The 15,213-nt window shown below is 36.0% G+C and overlaps 1 protein-coding gene across 1 annotated transcript; it reads left to right on the forward strand.

The window, feature by feature from the left end:
• Window positions 1–1,641: 1,641 nt before the first annotated feature.
• On the forward strand, window positions 1,642–2,923 carry LOC106316673 (high-affinity nitrate transporter 3.1-like). Its single transcript, XM_013754556.1, has 2 exons — window positions 1,642–1,885; window positions 2,258–2,923. Exons 1-2 carry the CDS (start codon window positions 1,735–1,737, stop codon window positions 2,743–2,745), a joined length of 639 nt encoding a protein of 212 aa, XP_013610010.1. The 5' UTR covers window positions 1,642–1,734; the 3' UTR covers window positions 2,746–2,923.
• The last annotated feature ends 12,290 nt before the right edge of the window (window positions 2,924–15,213 follow it).

Consider the following 15,213-nt stretch of genomic DNA (forward strand, 5'->3'; position numbering starts at 1 on the left):
CCCCGTACTCTATACGTCGCTAGCTCAGATTTCTCTGGCCCCCGTACTCTATACGTCGCTAGCTCAGATTTCTCTGGCCCCCGTACTCTATACGTCGCTAGCTCAGATTTCTCTGGCCCCCGTACTCTATACGTCGCTAGCTCAGATTTCTCTGGCCCCCGTACTCTATACGTCGCTAGCTCAGATTTCTCTGGCCCCCGTACTCTATACGTCGCTAGCTCAGATTTCTCTGGCCCCCGTACTCTATACGTCGCTAGCTCAGATTTCTCTGGCCCCCGTACTCTATACGTCGCTAGCTCAGATTTCTCTGGCCCCCGTACTCTATACGTCGCGAGCTCAGATTTCTCTGGCCCCCGTACTCATATGCGTCGCTAGCCCAGATCTCACTGGGCCCCCGCACTCATCACATAGTCGTCCCTACTATATAACTATATATATATATATATATATAATTCTTTAACATCAATCATTTCACATAACCGTTGAATCCTCTATTATCCTATTTCCAGTTTAACAAACAAAAATAATAATAAACAAACAAGACTCTCAAACAGACTCGGTTCACAGGGACGGATCATGTTTCGAAACTAGACTTTCCATAATAGTAGTACTAAACTACCTCGGGATTTAACGGAGTAGTCCTCACCTTAGTCACTGGCTGGAATGATCAACGAAAGATGGTCAACTGACGTCAACTGCAACACGAGTATCAACAGCTTAGGCTCAGAGTCTCAGGAAATAAAGTTTCTAAAAATGGAAACTTTCCTAAACTGGAACCTTTCTAAAAATAGTAACTTCCTCTAAATAGAAACTTTCCTAAAATAGAAACTTTCCTAAAATAGTAATTTCCTAAAATAACTTATTTCCTAACTAGAAACTTTCCTAAAATATTCCTATAACTAGAAATAAGGAGGCGACAAACTTATTAGAAAAATTCACCGGAAGCTCGTCAAGAAATCCCGTCAGAAGCTCGCCCAAAAATCTCACCGGAAGCTCACCCGGAAATTCCACCGGAAAAATTCACTAGTGACTGGTCGTTAGATAATTCAACAACAACTCGTCACGTGCAAAGAAATACTTTGACTTGATGAGAATGAAAAGAAATGGTAGAGTTCCTTATATAGGAGAAAGGAATGGAGGAAGGTTTTCTAAACTTCCAATGTAGGACAAAATAAAATGAAAAGGGGATTTTGGGTTTTAATTGGGCTTTCCCAATATTGGGTCACGGTCGTTACATTTTCTTTCTGAGAAGAAATGAATTCTACCCGATTGAGTATATCGTCTGAAGGATTCAAAGAAGCATAGATAAATAGAATATAAAGAGTATCTTGCAGATGATGCAGCGTCTGTTGAATATAGAACTGTATGGAATCTGAAACTGATTATTTATATGATAAAATGATGAAATGGAAACTTATGGCTTATCCTTTGGCATGTTTAGGAAGCCATCATCTAAGCAGGACAAAGACAACACAGACACTTGTGCCAGAGAGGGAACACAATCTTCCAAGTCTTCAAAGGGTAATCTCAGACAAAACCGTTGACTTTGTTCTTACCAATTGTTTATGCTAACCCCCAAAAATTGTTTTTATACAAGGATTACCATAAATCACTATATTAAGACATAATGTTCACCTCACCTTTCTTATCAAAGATACAAGTTAGCAAAACACAGGCATATTCCTTTTCTCCTCAGTAGCCTTATTTTCCCGATAGTCATATTTAAGGATAACCATGGCTATCCACAAGATCCTTTTCGCTTCACTTCTAATCTGCTTACTGATCCAATCCATTCATGCTGCTACCAAAGAAAGGCTCTTCTCTGATCTGGAGAAAAGCGCACTTGAGGTCACCGCTACACCCAGCCGTGTTGGAGAAGGTGTTGGTACGTATATTTCTTTTATCCATATTTCGTTCCTTAAATCCAGCATATCTTTGGGTGTTCAAGATTCAATATTGCTGTTTTTGCGATTTTAATCAATGGTTATTTTATTTTTGTCTGGTTAATTGTGTTATTACAAATTATGCGATTTTAATCAATGGTTATTTTGTTAAAACCTTAAATGCCAAAAATATTCGGTGAGCCATTCAACCAGAGGTCCCAAAGTCTGAATTACATCCCTGGTTTTATAAGACTCCTAAATTATAATTATTTTAAAATGTGATACAAATCATATTATCTTACCGTAATTTATAAGAATGGAGTCATAACTGACATACATCGAGGCTGATCCATTGTGGATGTTGTGGTTTCTAGTTTTAGCTGCAGGAGTTGATAAGTTGAGCATTACATGGAAGGTAAGCTCGACTGCTACAAAGGAGCCTGAATTTAATGCCATTAAAGTAAAGCTGTGCTACGCTCCGGCCAGCCAAGTTGACCGACCATGGCGTAAGACAGAAAATGAGCTCTTCAAGGACAAGAGCTGCCCACACAAAATCTCTTCATGGTCCTATGATCCCGCTATGAAAACCGCTCAATCATTCGACTATACCCTCGAGCGCGACATCCCTACAGGGACCTACTTTGTTCGTGCATACGCTGTTGATGCTAAGGACCATGAAGTTGCTTTTGGACAGAGCACAAACGAGGACAAGACAAGCAATCTCTTCAGCGTTCAGGCTATCAGTGGCCGCCACAAGTCCTTAGATATTGCCTCTGTCTGCTTCAGCGTCTTTTCCGTCGTGGCTCTACTCGTCTTCTTTGTTAACGAAAAGAGGAAGGCTAAGATAGAGCAAAGCAAATAAGGCGTTAACTTTGGGTGATTGCCACATTGCACAAAATGGCGTTCACTTTGAATTTACAACTTTTATTAATTGCTTTTTGTTGGTTTCTTCCTTTGTACCTTTACTTGCGTGTTTGTATAGTCATATTAAACCATTCGAGAAATGGCCAATTTCTTTTTTTTTTTTTCTTCCAAATAAACCCAAAAAGGGATGGTTTACATCATTTTACAGCATAATCGAAGAAAGACTATATATAAGTTGAAACTCATGTGAAGCAGAATTTTATGGCAGAGAAAATGATGATCTTTCACGCTTGAAACCGATCAAACCAGGTGGAGATAAAAGATTCCTGAGCACGAGCTGGAACCTGAGAAGTTGAGGAGTTTTCCTTATCAAGACCCAACAGCTTCGCCCTGACTTGAAGCTGAATCTCTTTGGCAATTTGGGTGGCCGGTTTGTTCACACCAGAGTGTAAACGAGAGTTCCTCTCTCTCCAAATGAAATAAACCGCTCCTTGAAAAACCAACTTCAAGATAGCTCTAAACCGAGGTCTCGCTGAGACATTTACCAGCCATTGAACAATCTGTTGTAAGGTAGAAGGGTAAGTGATTCGGACACTTGATAGCAACAAATTCCAGACTGCAGTCGAGAATTGACAATAAAAAAACAGATGGTTAGCCATCTCCGCCGCATGACCACGGAGAAGACATTCTGCCGGAACTATGAGACCCCATGATTGTAATCTGTTTCGAGTTAACAATCTGCCTTTTAGAAGAAGCCAGACTATAAAGGAGTGTTTTGGGATTTTCTGACGAACCAGACAGCCTTATACCATGAAACCAACAGAGGTGGAGGATTTATTGAATTGAAGTCCAAAGATTTGAAGTTGAAAAGACCGATGGGGGATCATCTGATGAGTTCCTCAACATATAATAGTCATCCTCAAGTGAATTGATGTCCGGAATCTGAGAAGGTAAAGACTGGCGAAGCCTTCTCAATACGGGATTCCTACTGCGACTCTTTCCATGCGCCCGCTGAAACAGCATCAGAAACAGATCTATCAATTGGAATACCTGAGACCTGAGGCCCAAGAGGTCCAATGATGTCAATGAGCGACCCCAAATCCGTCCAATTATCATGCCAAAAGGACGCAATGGCTCCTGAGTTAACATGACAAAGAATGCGAGGCTTTGCCAAATGCCTAAGCTTCATAAGACGCTTCCAAATCCAACTACCCACATTCGAGAAGTCAGAGGTCCAAAAAATTCTCCCTGCTAATATATGACTCTTTATCCAAGCAACCCACAAGGAATCAGAACCAGCAAACAGGAGCCAAATTAATTTAAGTCCATAGACCTGATTTAAACCCAAAAGGCGACAGAGACCTAAACCTCCACAGTCTTTTGGACTACAGACCGCATCCCAAGAGACTTTTGCTCTTCTTGCCGAGTTGGGAGCACCTGTCCAGTGGAAGGCATTACATATCTGTTCCAATTCATCCAAACACTCCTTTGGAAGGGGAAAAATAGCAAACCAGAAGTTTATCATGCTATAAATAACAGATTGTATCAGTTGAAGTCTTCCAGCGAATGAGAGATGCTTTGCAGTCCAAGTGTTAACGCGAGCTTTGACTTTATCAATCAGTTGCTGGTAATCTTGATGTCTCAATTTGTGAGGCATCAATGGAACTCCAAGGTATTTCACAGGAAGGGATCCTTGAACCCAACCGAAATCAGTCGCTAACTGAGATGCTAAAAGAGAATTATTCCCATCAACAAACACGCATGTTTTCCTCAAGTTCAAAGCTAAACCTGACCTTTTCTGAAAATCCCGCAGTACAGATAAAATACCACGCAAGGAGTCTGAAGATCCATCAAAGAAAATAAGAAGGCCGAGATTTATGTTCTTCTCCTTTTTTGCCTCCCATTCGGATTATCCCCAGCTCCTTGATGAAGCGTGATCTTCTACCGGTCTGGTGCCCTCCCCACTCTCTTTTCTTTATCAAAAGATGAGAGCAGCCAAGGCAGTTTGCAAATCTCTGAATCGGTCTGCCTTTAGTGGGATTGAGAAGAGAACTAAAGAGGTCTTTGAGGTACTTCAAAATATCCAAACTCTCCTGCTCTCAAGCCCAACTCCGGCCCTATTTGAAGAAGAACGTAGGGTTTGTGATTCATGGTTATTCCTTGCTGCTGCAGAACAGAACTTTTTCAAGCTTAAGGCTCGAGTGCGCTGGAATTGTAAGGGGGACCTTAACACAGGTTTCTTCCATAAGTGTGTTAAGGCAAATTTATCAAAGAATATCATTCACTTCCTGACGGATGCTAATAACTCTCGGGTTACAGATGTTCAAGAAATGAAGAATATGGCAGTTCAATTTTACACCTTGCTCCAGGGTCGGTCCAACGCTGCTGCTGTCTCTCCATATACAGTCGCACAAATCAGATCCATCCATCCTTTCCGTTGCAGTGCTCACCATGTAGAGCTTCTTTCGGCTATTCCTTCAGATGAGGACATAAGGAATACCTTATTTTCCCTCCCTCAGGATAAAGCTCCTAGACCCGACGGGTTCTCCGCAGAATTTTTCAAATCTTCTTGGGGCCTAGTTGGTGCAGACTTTACCCGAGCGGTGAAGCAGTTCTTCCTCAACCAGAGCATGCAGAGACAAACAAATGCTACGGTTATATCCTTAATCCCCAAAACACCGGGTGCTTCTTCCTTATCGGATTTCAGGCATATTTCCTTGTGTAATACAGTTTGCAAAGTCATCGCAAAGCTGTTGGCTTCTCGGCTCAAGCTTATTGCTCCAAACGCTGTCCAAAGGAACCAAGTAGGATTTGTAAAGAGGAAGCTTTTGTGTTAAAATGTACTCCTTGCTTCTGAGCTAGTTGTGGACTTTCACAAGGATGGAACAACAACAAGAGGTTGTCTTCAGGTGGATATATCTAAAACTTACGATAGCATCGAGTGGGATTTTGTCTAGAATATCCTCAAAGCTTTTGAACTTCCTGATATCTTTATCTCCTAGATAAAGGAGTGTATTACAACTCCTTTCTAATGGGTATCCCTAAATGGTGAGCTTGCAGGCTTCTTTCTTTGTTATGGCTATGGACATCCTTTCAAAGGACTTAGATATTGCAGCTCGAGAACGAAGTTTTGGTATCCATCCCAAATGCCATAATCCTATGGTCACCCACTAAAATGGCCAATTTCTTTGTTTTCTTTTTTTGGGAAATTGTCAAAAATACCACTTTCAAAGTACCAATTTTTATGTTTACACTAGTCATTTTTACTCTCATTTTTAATGAAGGGTAAAAGATATTTATTACCCTTTGATTAACTTTGACAAAAGAAACTTTCAAATTACCAATTTTCATGTTTACACTAACCACTTTTACCCACATTTTTAATGAAGGATAAACGACATTTATAATAACCCTTTTGATTAACTTTGACAAAAAAAACATACGGTTAACTAATCTAAACTTAAAACATCAACTCTAAACCTTAAATCATCAACTCTAAACCCTTAACCCCGAAACATCAACTGTAAACCCTTAACCCCGAAACATCAACTCTAAACCCTAAACCTTCAAATCTAAACCCTAAAACATCAACTCTAAACCCTAAACGTAAACCCTAAACCCTAAAACCTAAACCTTCAAATCTAAACCCTAAAACATCAACTCTAAACCCTAAACGTAAACCCTAAACCCTAAAACCTAAACCTTCAAATCTAAACCCTAAAACATCAACTCTAGGGTTTTAGCGTTTAAGGTTTAGAGTTTATGGTGTATTGTATAAGGTTTAGGGTTTAGAGTTGATGTTTTAGGGTTTAGGGTTAATTTTTTTGGGTTTATGGTTTAGTGTTTACTGTTTAGGGTTTAGGGTTTAGGGTTTAGTGTTGATAGTTTAGGGTTTGGTGTTGATGTTTTAGGGTTTAGAGTTGAAGTTTGAGGTTTAGGGTTTAGGGTTGATGTTTTAGGGTTTAGAGTTGAAAGTTTAGCGTTTAAGGTTTTTAGGGTTTAGAGTTGAGGTTTTAGGGTTTAGGGTTTGTATTTAAAAAAATAGGATTTAGGGTTTAGAGTTGAGTTTTAGGGTTTAGGGTTCGAATTTCAAAATAGTATAATTAAAAAAAATAAAAAAAATTATTTTTACTTTTTTATTGATTTAAATATTTATGTATTATATATATAAAGAACAAGTATATAAAAGTCTTTTAACATTTAATGGAAAAAAAAATATTTGAAAATGTTTTTTTGTTGGTGGTAAACATTAATAATGATATCACTAAAATGGTATAAGTGAAATTCCCCCTTCTTTTTCCTAGATGTAAATTACTTTGTTTTCTTTTTCTGGAAAAGATATACAGAGTTTTTTCTATCGTTTCTAAGTTGGAGCGGCATATCTGGAATTGTTAGCTCAACATTTCGGGCTCTTTAAATTTTTATGAGCTACTTTGTCGATTTATCGCAATCTGTCTGCAGTTCTGGAGACGACCAATTTTGACCCCAACATCGTTGTCAAATTGTCCTCGCTACGTCATGGAATCAGACTAGCTGGTCACACTTCATCGACAACACCAATTGCTCGCAGGAGGTTAACTCTACTTGCTCACCTAATGTACACAATCTGGCTTTAACGAAATAACATACTTCACCTTAAGCATGTCGACTCTCTCCTAATCATTGATTCTACTGTCCGCAAGAAGATTTCGGTTACACGGGAAACAAATACATCACTTGCCTCCCGTATGTTTGCTGAGTGATTCGAAAATTACCAATGATGATGTTCTACGCCAAAATCTCTCCTTAAGCAGATTCTTTCAAACCATCTGGTCTCCTCCAATCGGTTTTATATAATTGATCGCTTCTCAGACTTTTACAAATTGGCTAAATAGCAAGTTGATTGCTGGCTTCTCTGACTTCTTGCATGTCTATCGTCAAGCGCTTTTCTACTTCGACTTTGATTCTCTTGGTGGTGACTTTATAACTTATAATCTGATCTGACTTCTTAGAATCTATGTTCGACCCGAACAGTCGTCTGCTACCATCCCTATCTTCATGATATCATCCACTGCCACAGGATAACACTGCTCGATCTACATACTCTTCCATTGCCTGTATTTTTTCTCTTGTCAAAAGGGACCGAAGAGTCTGACCTAAAATTTCTACATTTTATATCTAGATCATAAACAATGGGCTTCAACTTCTGCACATCTTATATGGCTCCAACTTATGTCTGGACTTTCAAATTATCTATTGGGCTATGTGTCGACTGGATTATACCTAAAACAATTCTGCAACATCTTATCTTGCTTCCATTTATTAGTACTTTTTGACTGGATTATACCCAAAACAATTCTGCGTCGACTGTACCATTTCTTTTAAATAGAATGCCAGTCGTCCAAAAAAACATGTCGTACTTGATTTGGTAACACCGAAACTTGCATACCCGTTCCAGAAGCAACATGTCGTAAAAAGCACATGGGATACCCAACTTGTTGGGGAAAAAACAATGACTAAGTGAAAATAGTAGAGGCGGTCGTTCGGTGCCACCGTCAAAGATACTTTTCCGATCAGGCAAATAGATTATTTCGAAGAAATACGAGAAATATTCTAATACTAGATGATGATCCGAGTTTTTACAATAATGTTTGTTTATGAAATGATTTTAACATTTTGCAACACTACAATCTTTATAAAATGATGAATATAAATGTTGGTCTCTTAAATATATCATAGTTGTTGAAGAGTTAACGTATTACATCTCATTTTAATTATTTTAAGACTTCATATGCATAAAAGAAAATTGAGTTTCGCGGCTGATACAAATCACCAAAACCAGATAAGCAACAGCGATTGTATAATGACGAAAGAAGATTAGGTTTTCTGCTCTCGATTTGTTTACTCATGACTCTCTATAAATGATTTCATTTTCTACCTCTGTAGAATTGTGCTTTCGTTCTCGTCTTTGTTTCATTGATATGAATTAAGTGCATTACATAAGTATCAATTAAAAAATATAGTTTTACTCTATATACATATCTTAGAATCAAAATTTTGAAAAAAAATCACCGGCAAACTATATTAACAGGTTAGTGTTCAAATCTAATATATCAAGTTGTTATAGAATATAAGTGCAGACTCGAAATATAAATGTTTGTCTAGTATATATTCACCAGCTCGGTCTAAAAATCATCTAATGCTACATGATTAATATATAGAGGATTCTATAGGACCAGATCACCAGTAGAAAAAGAAGAAAAAAAGAGAAAGGGTTTTTAAAAAAGTCCCAATAGCCAAAACATTTTCATATACCACGAAATGTCCCATGTACAGTTTTAGATATCATTTCTAGTAATTTGCAAAACCAGAATTAACATTAAAAATAATAAGTTCTATAAACACAGATATTTTTTCTGAACTGACTTTTAAACACACATACTTCAGCCAGTCAATAAAAAATTATTTATTCACACATATTAATAAAATATGTTAAATTTATATCATAAATGTATTGTTCTCTGTGATTATTAATTTTCAAAAAGGTTGAAACAATAATAATTCAATAAATTTAATTATTTAAAAAAATTACAATATACTATGCTTAAATAATAAAATTTTATAAAAGTACAAAACTATATCTTTGTTAAACATTTTTTCAAAACTTTATTTTTAAGGAACGAAGACATTATTTATTGAATAAATAATATTTTTAAAAAATAAAAAAATTTCATCTTGATTATACTCTTATATCTAATATATTCATTAACTAATGTCACTTAACATTCCAATAAAAAAAATGAAATATTCATGAAAAAATAAGCAACATTTTTTTTACTGTCTAATATATGTTTGATGTCATCATTTAGGGGATTTCCTCTATCTTTTGTTTATTAATTAAAGGTGAAATATTCTTCTTCTTTTTTTCGCTAAATTTTAAATATTTATTATGAAAATGAAATTTGCTACAATAGTTCTATAAGACCCATAAAATGAAAAAAATCTTAAAGAACAACACATACTCAAACATGATCAGAACTAAAACAATTTTAATACTAAGGTTTGATCTGGAACCATCTAAACGGCTAGAAAATCCAACGACGCCAAAGAACATGCACACTAATTAGCACAAATCTCACAGGAACATTTTCCCTCGATGACGCTTCGAGTATGAACCTTTGTCGCATAAATGACAACACTCTTAGCACAAATTTCACAGGAACTAACGACGCTTATCCTTAGCAGGAACTCAGCAAAAACCAATGGCGCTCTAAAACACGAATCGATAGAAATCCTAAGACTTTTTCTAAGCAGTGATCCAAAAGTAATCTAGTTAACACAACAGACACTACCTAAACCAGAACCAAAGACGGGCGAGGATATAGCTTCATTAACTAAAGTCGAACTCAAAACCTGCATGCGAATGAAATAGGCTATAACTATTACTACGAGTAAAGCAAGCACGGCAGCAGCATTGGAAAGTTGAGGCCTAACGCTTGGAGTCTTCAAGAATCACCTAGACGTGCTGACCACTACAAGCCACACAAAAAAAAATTCTTGCCAGGCACCGAGACCGAAAACCAGGACTTAGTTCATAAACTTCTCCGAGATGTGGTACAAAAGAAGAGCTCCTATAGACCAAAACCTGAGAGAGAGGTTCAAAGCATGATTGGAGGTAAAGACAATGTTGGCAAAGAACAAACAAGGAGGCGATTCGAAGAGCATCAGTCAGAAACTCCATAGACGACATTGCGAGACAAATCAACCCTTGGCCTGAACACGTCAAAAAACATAAGGGATGGAGGAGACATGTGAATCTCAAATTTGACTAATTTTGCCATTGTAGCAAAAGAAAGGCTAAATGTGTCCTTCTTGGTCGAGAACACATATGAATCATTTCCAAGACACGGAGGAAAGGATCCATGTCAGGCACAAAACCAACCTAACTCGCCAGAAAACTGAGTCAACCATCATGGCAAAAGACAGGATTGGAAGAGAAGAAAAACTTCAACAGTGTGCCATATGACTCAGATGGGGGATGAAAGCAGATTGCAGAGGATCTAAAAGCTTCACCCACCGTCAAAATCTTCAAATCCGAATCTTCAGCACATAGCCTACCTCGATGACCTCTCTCACTTCAAGCAAGGTGCAATCCGCTAAATCTGGACGGAGTGCATATAAATGTCAAAATTAATAAGTTTCATTAAATAGATAAGAGACATTTATATCTTTAAAAATAAATAATTCATATTTAAAGTTTAGATTTAAAGGGATATATTAAGGGTTTCGAGATTAGGGTTCAGAACTGAAAATTAAAAAAATTAAAAAATAACTAGAAAATTAATTTTGGGAAAAAGGAATACAAAACAAAAATTCAAAACAAAAAAGATTGAAAACAAAATTTCAAAAATGTTTCGAATACTTTTCCTAAGAAAAAAAAATTATTTTTATTTTTAATACTTATCTGAATATTTATTTATATATATAATAATGGTACAAATGTCTTTAATTTTTCTCTTGTGTTATTTTAGTAATAAAAAGATTTGCTCAGTTTCTCTTTTAACTTTCAATTTTGTTTTAACCCTTTTAGAAAAGAAGAAATGTTTTAATAATTATAAACTAGATTTTGACCCGCACAACCGTGCGGGTATATATTTTCATGTTTATATAGAGATATTTATTTTACACAATCAATATGCATTTTTAATGTTACTCACATATTTAAATGTTTGTATAATTATTTCAAATACAATAATTTTATAGTTTTCATGATGTAAATTCAAATCATCACATATATCAGTTGCTTTTTATTATATATTTGTCCTATTGAATTTGCGTTTGATTACTAAACCAATTTTTTATGCATGAAACAACATATTTAAAAATTAATTTGTATATAATTTATTATGATCGTAACCCTTAATTCAAAGCGCTAGATTTTCTTTAGCATTTTTTTTTATGTTTATTCATTTTGTATAATAAATTAATATATATATAAAATTTAGATAATTCAACTTTTTATACATGTATTATATAGTTTACTAATGGTAACCCATTTTACCAACATATTGTATTTTTAGCATAAATATTTTTTATTTATTAAAATAAAATATATTAACTTATCAATTTAAAATAATTTATAATATTTAGTTTGATATAATGGCTTTGTTTTAGTTCGATATAATGGTACTCTTTTCATTTGATTAAATATAGCTGAATATATATTAATGTATAATAACATTTCATTAATAATTATAAAAATAGTGAAAATATTTTTATTCAATTTTTAACAATTAAGATCTTGTTATAATCTTTTTCAACAAATTTGTAAGAATATATATATATATATATATATATATATATATATATATATTAAAATATATGAAAAGATATTATGACTAAAGTAGCTAAAAAAACTATATATTATTAGCATTAAAGATATACATTTAATAAAAAAATGAAATGATGGTCTAAATAAAAATATCATACATAAAAAAATTCATGACTTTTATTTTAATAGAATAGATACATATATTTCAAAAAATTAAAATAAATATTTATTTCTAACAAAATATTTTTAGTAAAATGTTTTCATTTTTTTATTATGGTTGAATATAATTAAAAATATTTTAATTTTTAATTTCCGTTTATAAATCAAAACTAAATTCAATTTTAATATCTAGTTATATTTTATGATAATTTAAATTAAAATTAACTAATTTTTGAAAGTAAATTTGAAAAGATTCTAAAAAGAATTTTAAAAGATTTTGTTAGAACATTTTAAATATATTCATTTGTATTTCAAATAAAAAGATGGGCCTCTAAAAATATAAAGATATTAAAATATGTAATAATGAACTTTTTTTTTTGGTAAAATGTTAAATTTTATACTAATTTTTTGACAGTAATTACAGAGGAAACAAAGAAATCAGAGTAATTAAAATCTAAAACTAAGGCTAAGAAACAACAGAACCCAAAAGATGGCCACAATCAACAAGAACAATCTAAGCAACCTAGAAGATCCAACATCTAGAAACACCAATTCCAAACTTAAAGCTCGGACATTTGTGTTGTTGCCACAGATCCTAAGATCTTGAGTCCTCATCGTCGTTGCCACGAGCATCACCACTCAAGGCCGCCCTCAAAACCTCGAACGCGGATAGAGCCTACAGCTTCTCCGAAGACTAACACAAAAACGAGACAACTTCAAACAACAAGTTACATCCGGCGGCACGGGAGCATGGGCAGTTCGAGAAGCCGCCTCCAACCACATCCTCAAGCTATAGTAGCCTCGAGAATCATCTCCCACAGATGCAACAGAGTCGCCAAAGCTAAATCGCAGCCTCTATTCTACACTGTCACCACCAGCGCTTGAACGGAACAAATCAAAGTCGAAGATGAACCATACCAGAAGGTACCTATGAAACCTAGCCGAAAAGAACACATACAACACAAGAGGCGGAAGGAGCCACACCGGAACCTACAGATCTGAGAAGGCCCAGAGAGCAAACACCAAAGGCAGATCTCTGAAATCCACCCTCGTTGAAGCACCACCACCAGCCGTCGCCGGTGAGAGCTCTCGCTGGAGGAGCCCAAACCCAAGACTTCCGTCCAAGCCGCACCTGTGAAGGAGAAGCAACACACATCGGAGACATATGCCACCTACCCGAGGTGAAACCGCAAGCCCTTTCAACTGCATCTGACTGGTTGTGAAAGTAGTCCTCAAACCCTCATCCACCGTGAAAGAGCAGAGGGGACTAACGATGTCACCATCTCATTCCCAAAGAGGACAAGAGATGAGACCGACAGAGGCATTGAAACCGTCGGAGAGACGCCAAGTACGCCACACGTCTATACCGGAGAGATCCGCCGCAACTATCACCGGGAAGTATGTCTCAAACCCATGACCTCTCATCTTCCCTGCTAAAACTGAGCAAACAGAGAAAAAAGCCGATAAAGGAAGAAAGGAGAGGGAGCCTCACCGGACGGAGGCGCAGAGGCCAACCGCCGGAGAAGCAAATCATCAAACAGCTCGAACTTTTACTGGCAGCTGTTTGGGAGAGAAAAGGGAATAGGGCGAACTCCAAATGATTTAATGTTGTTACCGTCATATAATAATGAACTTATGTAAAATTTGATATTTTTTATCAATTTGTTACTGTATCCATGACGAAAGGGTCCATCAAACTCGATGCCGGCTCATTTAAAGTTCTAAGCTTATGGATCAAACCTCATTCATAGTGAGATTACGCCGAGATCTGGTTTATGGGGAGGGTTTTTTATTTGTTTTAATAAATTTTCTTTCTTTTGGAGTTTTATTTGGTTTTACGGGGAGGGGGGCAACAGTGTTTGAATTGTGCTTGTCGCTTTTTATTATGATTTGGAATAAGAATGGTTTCTTGAGTTTGTGGTGTCTTGACGATTTTTTCTACACGGTATCTTCGGGTTTTGGAAACATGGAAGTTCTTGGAGTCTTATGGGAAGTACTGGATGTGAATAAAGACTGTTGTTTTCTTTGGTGGGTGATGGGTTGGTTCGTATATATGTCTGTAAGGTTCAGTTGGCAGGAGGTCGGGATTCTGGTATACTTATGGTTACTAAAAAGAATAAGAGGTTCGAAGTGGAAAGGCGTAAGGTGGTGTGTCAAAAATGTAAATGACTCTCTGTGATATGGCGCTTGTTTTATCAAAGAGGTTCATTTGGTATATGAGATGAATTATGGGGTACACCTATTGATTAATCAGCAACTAGATAGTAACCCGCGCTTTGCGCGGGATAAGATGTTTATATTAATGTTGAAATTATATATTATGATTATGTATACTATAAGGTATACTTTAAGCGATAGCTAGATAGAACTAAATGTATGATTGTTATTAGAGATGAAGCTAAAGACTTTTTATAATGGGTTCACTAATATTAAAATTTAATATATGGTGTTTGCAAGTTTGAAAAGAAGCTTTGGAAAATATTTTTTTTTTATATTTTGCCTATTACATTGTAGTAGTTATGGACTTAGGGGTTTAACACATAAAATCGAAAAAGGTGGATCAATAACATATTATAAGCAAAACAATAACTGTATGAAATAAAAAAAAAGTATAGCTCCTTTAAATTCAGAAAACATAGTTGCATAATAAAATAAATCGAAGGTTATTTGACCCTCTGAATTGTAAAGGTTGTTCCAGATGCGAGCAACACGTGAGACTTGCTGGTGGTTCGTTCCTGGAAGTTTCTTCTCATCTTCAAGGTTGTCTAATGCAGAGCTCTCATGGCGGTGAAGGTGGTGACACTCACATGCTTATATTTCTTGTTCTAGAAGACTAATACCCTAAGCCGAGACGATTTACAGTGATTCAGTCTCCTCGAATCAGAGATTGCCTCATCTAGCCGTAACAAAACCGAGTACAACACATTTATCTAGAAATAGATTTTCGACGTCCTCTTTCAGCAATGAGAGGCGGTTCTCAAGAATGTGAGTGCTCTG

Source organism: Brassica oleracea, chromosome C9 (genome assembly GCF_000695525.1).
Source record: "Brassica oleracea var. oleracea cultivar TO1000 chromosome C9, BOL, whole genome shotgun sequence".
Lineage (NCBI taxonomy): Eukaryota > Viridiplantae > Streptophyta > Magnoliopsida > Brassicales > Brassicaceae > Brassica > Brassica oleracea.